The 10771-nt window shown below is 46.8% G+C and overlaps 1 protein-coding gene across 1 annotated transcript; it reads left to right on the top strand.

Moving 5' to 3' along the window:
* Positions 1–9180: 9180 nt before the first annotated feature.
* Positions 9181–9953, top strand: LOC132651051 (pro-adrenomedullin-like). Its single transcript, XM_060376361.1, has 3 exons — positions 9181–9269; positions 9421–9570; positions 9761–9953. The coding sequence occupies exons 1-3, from the start codon at positions 9181–9183 to the stop codon at positions 9951–9953; spliced, it is 432 nt and encodes a 143-aa protein (XP_060232344.1).
* The last annotated feature ends 818 nt before the right edge of the window (positions 9954–10771 follow it).

The following is a 10771-nucleotide window of genomic DNA, read 5'->3' as shown; positions in this document are numbered from 1 at the left end:
TTTCAATGGATGAAATTAAAGCAAAGGAGAAAACCCACTTACTGACAACATCAGAAATGATTTTGCAATTGTAAATAAATGTAGAATTTGAAGACTTATTACTGTTCATTAAAAGAAAAAAAATGTTACCTGTGTACATCTTATTTTATCCATTCATTCCTTGATTCAAGAATAAGTCATTAAAAATATCTTAGCTTTGCTCAGAGATGCATCCCTGTCATCATAGACCTGGGAGTCCATGGAAACCTAATCTTTCTGAGATTATGGTCAGCTTGGTCCACACAATTAGCTCTCTTTTGTGTTTGTTCGTTCATTTATTTGTTTGTTTTTTAGACAAAATTTCCTTGTGTAGTCTTGGCTGTCCTAGATCTACTTTGTAGACCTGGCTGGCCTCAAATTCAAGTCTCTTCTTCCCTGAGTGCTGGGATTACAGGTGTGTGCCACCATTCCCAGCTCCAAAACTGAGTTCTAAAACAGGCATGGCTATGTAGAAATATCATGTATTTAAATGATCCCCCAAAATGTACTTTGTATCTCAAATTATAGGTTTTTTCCCCCTCAGGGATAGTGTCCACAGAGCTGCATCCTGGTACTGTTCCTGGTCCTGGTCCTGGTCCTGGTCCTCAGAGCCTAGCTCTTGGCCCAGCTGTGGCCCCCAAATTCTGCTGTCAAGCACTGGCCCTGCTGGGCTTTTTTTTCTGGGGCTCAATCTATCCCAGTAGACCCCCTGCACACCAACTACACACCTGGCAGCATCTTCTATAAATGGATGCACATGCCCAACTCGCAGAAAACTCTCGACAAAAACAGGCTCCATACCCCTTGGCTAAGCCACCCACTGTGGGCCGATGGGGAGGCCCCATCTCTGAATACATCACTTAAGTTGAGTAAGCAACACCTTTTTAATAATAATAGTATGAAACCAACAACAATAACACAAGAGTGAAAAACAGCAATTTAAAAATATATAAAATTAAGGGAATCTTTTCTCTAAGGGGAGCAGGCGCAGGGTGCAGCTCAGCCGGCAATTGTACGAACTATATGTCTACCTTGGGCAGCGAGGACAGGGGATTGGGTGCCCCCAAGTGCACTACAGTGGAGAAAACAGTAGCTCATCAGCCAAGTCCACAAGGCCCTGTGCATCCTCTGATACTAAAGCCAGAGGTTTCACTGGTCCAGCTTCTGGCAAGACTGGGGATCCTGCAGCCATGGGATCCAAGAGCTCAGCATCCTCTTGGGGCTTAGCATCTGCCCCCAAAGCCAGGCTCCGTTTCTCCTGTGCCACCAAGGTGTCTTGCATGGGCAGCTCTGCAGTTGAGGTCCCAAGTAGCCCTGGATCTGAGCAAAAAAAGGGGTGAGCCATCATCTGGGATAAGGGAGCAGCCTGAAGGCACGCAGAATGGGGTGAGCTAATCCAAGATGGCCTCCCCATGCCAGAGAAGGCACAGTCCCCTCTCCTACCCGCAGGACAGTCGATTTGACAGTCTTCCTCCTCTGCTTCCTTGGCCAGAGCTTCAGGACACTTCCCCTGTGGGACACGGGGTTGGAATCAGCTGCTACCTCACTAGGCGCCTCCCTCGGGTCCTCATCCTCCTCCTAATTATCCTCCTCCTTCTCAGGCTTAAGCTTATCTAGGGCTTATCCATTGCCCGGAGGATCTCCCCAGATTGGCAGTCCGACTCTGCAGTGGGCACATGGATCCTGGCATAGTCCAGCAGCCGTTTCACGATGGCCAGGTCCGGGGGCCCAGAGAAATCCTGGGGGAATTTCTGCAGCCACTGGGACAAGAACGAGAAGATGGCACTGTGGGTGAGAGCAGGGCAAAGGGACACTGTGTCGGGAGTCTGGCCTCTCTTTGGAACTGCGGGGGGACATTGGTATCCCCCAGGGCCTTTCCTTTTTTGTCTCTCCCTCTACTGCTCAAAACCTAGGAGCCCAGTGGGAAACCTCTATCCTCTACCAGCAGGTTAGGTCGTGAGGACAGTCCCTAGGTAGAGAACCCCAAAGGTGAGGCTCCTGGCCAAAATTGGCCCTCCACCCTGGCCTTAAACGCCCCTTCCTGCTCACCTCCCCCTCCACCCCAAGCCTACTCATGTCTTTGTCTGCTTTTCCGCCTGAAGGATCTATACCTGTGACAGTTCATGGGGGTGATACCCCTACTGCCCCGTGTCCCCAAGCCACCCAGACATCTAGAAGGAACTATTAGAATCTTCCCAGGGATGGGTGTGGGGGTGCTAGGGGCTCCATCCATAACAAACACCGCAAATGGGGTCCAGAATCCTTTACACAAATGGGGAAAGGTCGCTCAGGGCATGAGAAATGGTGGTGTGTGAGATTCCCTGGGGAAGGTGAATGGCACCTGTGAGAGCCCCACCCTGCCACAATCACCCATGTTTGGCCATGTCACTTTAAGGGGTCTGGCCTGGGACTCAGGCTGCTGGGACTCACACGTCCGGTTCTGTGAGGGCACAGGGCACTGGCCCTGGGAAACAGCAGGAGAAGATCTGAGAGCTGGCTAGATCTCTGGTGGAACCACTCTCCTGCCTTTTCAGCATCAGGTCCAGAACCAACCAGATGGTGGCAATCTTTGGATAAAGGGCCAGAAGGTGGGCAAATAGGGAATCATCTGCTTCAGATAGTCCATGTGATCATTGCTGAGCATGAGGATGCCATGAAGGAAGGCTCACTACCTTTCGCTATGAGGAAGGACCAGGGCAGGAGGGAGGCTTTAAGTGTGCAAACCCCGAGGGGCACCAATGACCACTTTCCCTACACCTAAGCGGGAAGCAGGCATGAAAAGCGTTCCTCAGTGTCCCAACAGGAACACTCTTCCAGGCTGCGATCGCGGTGGATGGGGGGTGGGGTGGACCAGAAAGCTTCCCTGCTGCAGGACAGCCCTGGTTACCTTGGTCTCCCAGTGGGGAACAGGCCAGAAATGTGTCAGGGAGCGCACCACATGTCTCCAGCAGCGGCACAGGCGACCACCGCTGTCTTCTCTGAGACCTGAGCCCGTGGAGGTCTGGAAGCAGAAGAGACTCATCTCTCCAGCTCCTTTGGACCGGCTGGTCTGTCCAGGCTGCTGTTGCTGCTGCTGGCCTCCCGTTACCTGGCAACCAGGGTTCCGAGTTCCATCCGGAACCGGGCTGAGGAAGCGTGGTCACTTCCTGGAGTCACCCTGACAGAGCCTCCCCATCCTGGGCTCTCCCTGGGGACCACCAGCCCTGCAAGCTCTGCTGATTAAACCATCAACAGTTCCAGAGAGAAATGATGGAGAAGTTGCCTCCCGTCACCACTAGAGGGCATAGAGGCACATGAGAGGGTGCAAGGATGAAAAGAACAGCAGCAGCAGAGAGGGATGGCTACCATCCCTCTTTAATCTTTTATTATTATTATTATTATTATTATTATTATTATTATTATTATCATTCCTTTCTTCTTCCCTAGTATACTGCAAACAAATTCACCTTCTTTCATCTCCCCTACTGAACTAAAATGTTCTCACCTCTCAGCCTTTGAATATGTATGTTCTTTATCTTTTCTGGGGTGTTAGGTACCTCTTGCTTTCCGTTAGGTTTCATAGTAGAATTTATAGTGATGTATACATTTCTATGCATGGTCTATAGGTTTGATTATGGTGGATTAACCCACAAGGCTGTAAGCTTATAGAGAAAGAATGGTGTTTTCATGAATCATTTTCTGTGTGTTCAGAATTTAGCACAGTATTGGGTACCTAATTCACAATAACTATCTGTGGAAGGACAAATAACCTTTTAATCAGTAAATTCCTTTAATAAAGTCTTCATAATCTGATAGTAATACAGAATTCCCACCTCAAGGATGGGAGCATATAGCATTTTATTTGTTAATGCCAGCCATTGGGCCACCTGTAAAAATCATTTCCTAAATTCTTTTTCCTGAATTCTTGTTCTGTTACTGCTGTTACTAGGACAGCCTCCTCTATGTCTGTTGCCTTCTCTGTGTTCTCTTTAATTTATCCCATAACAAGATACTTCCTTTAAGCTTTAGTGAGCTTTAGCATCTGGCTTCATTATATCCAAAGACTATTTGTTTCTGCCTGTTTTGTACAGAAGGCAGGAATACAACTCAGAGGTAGAACATTTGCTTCACATATAGGAGGTAAGGAAGGAGGAGGAAGGGGAGGAGAAAAAAAGGAGCAGGAGAAGCGAAACATTGTTTTTCTTTATGCAGATGCACTTCCTTCAATACAGGGGTTAACAGTCTTCTTGTCTCTGCATTCCAAATAAGGTAGAAATTCCAGATACAGCAACAGTGATACTTATTTGGTGTTAGTTTTTAACCTGGTCCTTCTCCTGACATTTACTCTGTAACTGCTTTATATGTAGTTGGTTTTATGTACATGTTCATTTTCTGGGAAGAATAATTTTTTTTCATTAGGTTTTATGAGAAGTCATATCCTCAGAAAGTGTCCTGAGCTTTTAATCCTACCATACTTATCCCTAGGAGACCATATCTTCAAAAGTGATTATATCCTCTTTGTACATCATTTGATGTTATGACTTCAGGATGCATCTCAAACCTTGTTTTCAAGAGAATGTTATAAACAAGTCTTAAACTTAACAGACATTTGTGCCTCATGAAAAAATTTTCATCATAAAATGTCCTGTCTGAAAAGAAGATCTGAGAACATTGTAAAATGCACTCTGTTACTTTCATTTTAGTCATTAACATTATTAGTACTATTCACAGTTTTTCATTATTTTGTTAGAGACCCAAATATGATGACTCTGGTGTAAGAGACTGTGTACACACTGTTAACTAAAAAAAAATAAAACCACACATTCAAAACAAGTAAAACCTCCAAATATTGATAAGAATTAGGTTTAGATTTAGTGCCCAAAAATAATTCAGTTGAAATGTGGGAAAGATATTGAAAGACAATTATTCAGCAAGCGTTTAGAGTATATATGTAAATATGATGAAAGGATGTACACATAAACACAACCTAAGAATATAATATAGGATAAACCTACTAAAATCTGTACATCTAAAGAAACTAATCAAGAGGGAGGACCCTGACTAAAATGCTCAATCCCTATCCCGAAAGGCAAAGAGGATGGACATTAGAAGAAGAAGAAAACAAGAAACAAGTTAGGAACCTGCCACAGAGGGCCTCTAAAAGGCTCTGCCCTGCAGACTATCAAAGCAGATGCTGAGTCTTATGGCCAAATGTTGGGCAGAGTGCATGAAATCTTATGAAAGAAGTGGGAAATAGTAAGATCTGGAGAGGACAGGAACTCCACAAGGAGAGCAACAGAACCAGAAAATTTGAACACAGGTTTCTTTCCAGAGACTCATACTCCAACCAAGTACCATCCATGGAGATAACCTAGAACCCCTGCACAGATGTAGCCCATGATAGTTTAGTCCAAGTGGGTTACATAGTAATGGGAAGAGGGACTGCCTCTGACATAAACTTATTGGCCTGCTCTTTGATCACCTCCCCTGATGGAGGAGCAGCCTTTCCAGGCCACAGAAGAAGACAATACAGCCACTCCTGATGAGATATGATAGACTAAGATCAGAAGGAAAGAGAGGGGAACCTCCCCTATCAATGGACTTGGGAAGGAGCATGCATGAAGAAGGAGAAAGGAAGGTGGAATTAGGAGGGGAGAGGGGTTATAGGAAGATACAAAGTGAATAAAGTGTAGTTAATAAAAGTTAAAAAAATAAAAAATATTTAACATAAAAAAATAAATAATAAAAAAATTCTTGAGCACACACACAAAAGGTGGAATTTCATTAAGCAGGATATTTTTTTTCCTTTTTGTTTTCTTGCCAGGAAAAGTTTGAATATGTTTCTCCCCTCTCCTCTTTTTTGTTCCTGTCCCCTTCCACTCCTGCCTTCCTTGCTCAGTGTGAATTTACAAACATTGCACTTGAATGGATGCAATTCTGATTCTGCGAAAGCATTGCCAAAAGGACCCCTGAAGCCTCACTTCTAAACCTTGAACCCCAAATGCATTCTAGCTATTTTTTTTTCTTGCACTGGTGATGCAACTCATTTTCTGGGGGGGGGGGGTAGATATCCAGACATGGTGAATTCCTCATCTACCCCTCCCCTTTCCCCATGCTTATGTCCTTTAGCACTTTGGGAAGCACATTGACAGAGGTTCCCCACCCATGCAAACCACAATCATACATGTGCTTTCTAAGATTTTCTAACAATTTTTTTCTAGTTTCCAGTCTGTTACCTTGCCTAAAAAATAATCAGCTTGGTTCTCAGGTGACAATCTCTTAAGTGCAGCCAGGCTAATAAGGCAAGTGTCAAAGCACTCAGATGGGTATTCTTCGCACATTGCCAGTAAACTGGCACAGACCCAGGAGCCCAGCGGAGTCAAGCCTTCCCCATTTGGGTTCAGTTCACTTCCTTATTGAAGCCACCTAAGGCTCAAAAAAAAAGTTTGAGGGATTGAAGGTGTAGCTCAGTTGATAAGAGGCAGAGCAGAAGGATCAGACATTCAAGGTCATCTTATAGCTCTTTAGTTTCAGGCCAGACTAGGCTACAGAGAACCCTATCCAAATAATAATAATATTAATAACCACAATACGTTTTATCTAAGAGCATATTTGGCGATCATTGTTCGAAGCCGGAGCTAACCTCAAGTCACCTACTTTCCTCAGAGAGGAAGCAAGGAGGCAACGAGGTCCGGCCTGGCAGGAATTTCTGCACATAGAACCCTCAAGATTGGTAGAGGCTGGAGAGAGGAGTTCAGCTTATGAGACATATCCTGGCTGTGAGCCAACATCTGGCTGTCCTTGACTTGGATAGACTGGCCCAGGGAAATGAAAGTAAGACCTGATGTGGCTCAGGCCCAGATGGAAATTCATGACAGGTAGGTCACATCCTCAGAGAGACTGACAGAGGGTGCATTGACAGTTAATCCAGCGATGAAGTGAAAGGAAGGGCGAAGAAAGGACAGAAGCCAGACAAACTATAGTGAAGATGGTGCAGACAAACCACCACCTTAGTGGGGCTGCTGCATTGACTGTCATGGGACCCAGAAGGCCCTAACGAGGGCCAGTTCATCAAGATGTAGCCCTTTCTATATCCATATCTCAAGCCCTACCAGAAGCAGAACCTGGAATCTGTCCCCTGCCCCAGGTGGAACTCAGAACTCCTCTTCTAGGAAGATTCCCAGAATAAGTAACCTCAGTGCAGCCATTTATCCCCTTGGTTCAAAGTTCATGGTTTATTCTGGAGAGTGATAACTGGGCTGAGCCAGCAGTGCTCAACCCAGGCCTTGCTTTGAGCAATGTCCATGGGACACAGTGGCCAACTGGCTTTGTGTGTGGTCTCAGATCTGGTAGGAATGTTGGAGATCTGCTGGCCAGGATATGAATCAGACAGAGCTTATCTGTGTCCAGATCACTAAGACTTGAGGCTAGCAGCTGGGTAGATCATATCTTTAACTTCAGGGACCTTCTAGGAAACTTGCCTGCAGAGCTATGCCTTGTTTCCCTATTTGGCTCTAGAAGGGAAGAAAGTTAACTCAAGGATCCATGAAGATTACAAATCAGAGGCAAAAGTGTTTGAGCTGATTCATCATGAATTAGCACATACCTCTGGGTGGGGGCAAGAATTTTCTTCTTCACCCTTGATGAGAATGTTGACCCCAGCCAGAAAAAATACAGCCCTCTCACCCACAGCGCTGTCTTTCAAGTTTGGGCTCTAAAGCTTCCCACCTTTAGTATGACTGGGCAATATACTTCCAATCTTTGAACTTTACTTTGATACATGAGAACCCCAGTTCGGGAGCATGTATAAGATCAAAAGAGACAGCAAGAAGCACACATGTAGTACTAGTGTTCTCCCTGTCAGTCAATCCTTATGTTTGCAAATGGGTGAATGAAGGTAGGCCAATTCTCAGGTCACAGCCTTATAAGGATATAGCATTATGAGGAAAACAGAACTATCTGTCTTCCTAATTTTGGCTATTCCTGTATTTCCAAATAGGAATGTGAGTTCTCAATCTTCAGATAACTACCCTCTCCAAACCCTAATTTTCAATTCAGCTGTTTCCAGCTTTGCCCTTATTATGAAATCTTGCTAGCCAGGACCTAACCCTTTCAGGTATACTCTGCATGAAGAGGTAGGGATCAAGGCTCAGCCAGGTGCTAAGCTGGCAGGGGGCAAGGCCCATTTGAGGCCACAGCTCCCCAAGCCTAAGTTCTAGGTTAGCCACGTGTCCCGCCTGTCCCCCAGTTCTTGCAGCTCTATCCTGAAAGCGCAGACCAGCACCCTGGGGTGTAGTCTCTCAAGGAAAAGGATTCCTCTAACCCAAATTGTTCTGGCTTTCTTTTCCTTCTCACTGCATGAGCCCTAAGCCAGGAAATAGGGCAGCGGAAGTCCTGCACCAGTCTAATCTCTCGACACCGATCTCCGAGATGCCTGGCCACAAGGGACCTCTACCCTTACCCCTATACCCACAGGCAAGCTTCTGGGCAGGCCTTATCTTAGAAGCCAGAACGCTGGAGGAAAGAGAAGCCTCCAGGGCAGAGCAGGCCCTGACAGCCCCTTAGTGTATAAAATGCTGGAGCTGGCTTTGGCTGTTCAGTGGTTTATTGGTGACACTAGGCAGGAGAGCTCCAGCGTTACCGCTCCTGGTGTCTCATCGCAGTGAGTCTTGGACTTGGGGGTTTTGCCAGGTTCAGCCAGACATCTCAAACTTTCTCCTATTGCTTGACAACTTACTCCTTCAGCAGATAGGGACCACTGTTCTCCAGCGTGTTGGGGAGTGGGGTGTGGCTTTGCCAAATCCCCAAAGCTTGGAGACCTGGACAAGTGGATCCCACAGGGATCCACTGTAGAGCACACCTCATGTCCCAGGTCTAACTCATGCACCCTGCTCTATCTCACCTGAAATCTGTGGGCCAGGATCCTAGGACTTGAGTTGGAGACCTCTGGAAGCCTGGCACTCCGGCTTCCTTTGCTTTGCTTGTCACCAACCTGACCAGCCCAAAAGCCTCTGGGTGCCTCTCTGCTCCAAGAAGAGAAAATCAGCAGAACCAGGCAGAGCGCCGCCAAGATGCTCCCCCTCCTGCCACTGCCCTTCCTTCTGCTCCAGGGCTGTGCAGCTGGCCCGTTTGAAAACCCTCAGCTTCTTGCTCCTTTCCAGGGTATCTGAGCATCTGCACAGAATGAAGCTGGTTTCCATCATCCTGATGTTTCTGGGTTCACTCGCCTTTCTAGGCGTGGATGCTGCACAGCCAGAGGATGTGTCCTTGCAGTGAGTTTGGGGCAGTGCTTTCTTCAGTCCTAATACATGGCAGTCATGGAACAATGAGTGATGGCCTGGAGGGGTTAGAAGGAAGTGGAGATGGGAGCTGGCCGGGACATCACTTGAACTCTAGCCAAACACACCTGCTTGTGTTTTCTAGGTGGGATAAGCTGGCACTAAGTAGTGGAGAGATGGAACTGCAGGCATCCAGCAGCGATTCCTCAGAACTCACTGGTGGGGAGACAGTTCCTATGGAGACTTTTGTTCTGGACCAGGAGAAGGAGAGCACATCTAAAACTCCACAAGCCAGGTAACTACACCCTCTGCAGAGGATGTGCCCTTTCGACTACCCAGGCCCCGGGAGGATTGTCCAGGCCAGACTGCAGCTCTGGTGGAGGGAGCAGGTCCCAGGTCCCTCAGGTTCTGTTTGGCCCTGGTCCGAGGTGCTTAGGGCCAAAGCCCTGGTTGGTTAAGTTTCAAGTGTCCTTCCTTCTCTGCAGCCCTCCAAGCTCAGCCCACTTTCGAGTCAAACGCTACCGCAAGATGATGAACCCTGGCTCCCACAACTCTCGATGCCGCTTTGGGACCTGCATGTTGCAGAAATTGGCCCAACAGATCTACCAGTTGACAGACAAAAGGAAGGACCCTGTTGCCCCCAAAAACAAGATCGGCCCTCAAGGCTATGGCCGTTGATGCCGGCGTTCCCTGCCGGAGGTCCTCCAGGCCCCGTCTGTGATGTCCTCCCAAGAGCAGACACAGGCAACCGCAGCCTCCGGGACCCACTGAGTCATCCCTAAGCGCTTTAGGATTTAGTTAAGGGTGGCAGCATTGAACAGTTGGGGTACTTTCCCTTTGGCACCTGCTTTGCACCAGGGAGGACTGAGACAAACCTGCAGAGATCTGCCTGGCTGCCCCTAACGGAGGTAGAGGAACCCAAGATCAAGCCAGGCTCACCACACACACTGAGAAGTACAGACTGTTACTCTTCGGGCAGGGTTCTGAGCCGCTGCCTAGCCTGCTCACAAACTGGTTTCTCACGGGGAAAATAAGCCTCATTACTACTTGAACTTTCCAAAACCCAGTTAGTAAAAGTGCAATGCTTGTTATACAAAAGTAACTGTCATATTTAAGTTTGTTTGTATCAAGAGGTGCTTTTCTTATAACTTCAAATATGTAGAGATATTTTTGTACATTATATATTGCATTAAGGGCATTTTAAAGGAAATTATATTGTCACCATCCCCTACTTTAAGAAGTGAAGGTCTCAGCGAGCTATAAGGTTGTTTGGTTGAGTATGTGTGAGTGTGTGTGTGTGTAAAGAGGAGAGCGCCTGATTACCACCTGTGGAAGAAGAAAAGACATTATGTCTCTTATAATCTATTTACTTAAAATATGTGACCTGGGAAAAAGCAAACCAATAAACTGTCTCAATGCTGATTCATTTTCAGTTCATGCATCTAAGGAAGGGTGGTCTTGGTTTGGGTTGGCCTGTGGGTGCTGGTGTCTTGCTT

This window comes from Meriones unguiculatus (genome assembly GCF_030254825.1).
Source record: "Meriones unguiculatus strain TT.TT164.6M chromosome 13 unlocalized genomic scaffold, Bangor_MerUng_6.1 Chr13_unordered_Scaffold_39, whole genome shotgun sequence".
NCBI classification, from domain to species: Eukaryota; Metazoa; Chordata; class Mammalia; order Rodentia; family Muridae; genus Meriones; species Meriones unguiculatus.
Note: the sequence above shows the minus strand (reverse complement) of the source record. Positions and strands in the feature narration are given on the sequence as shown.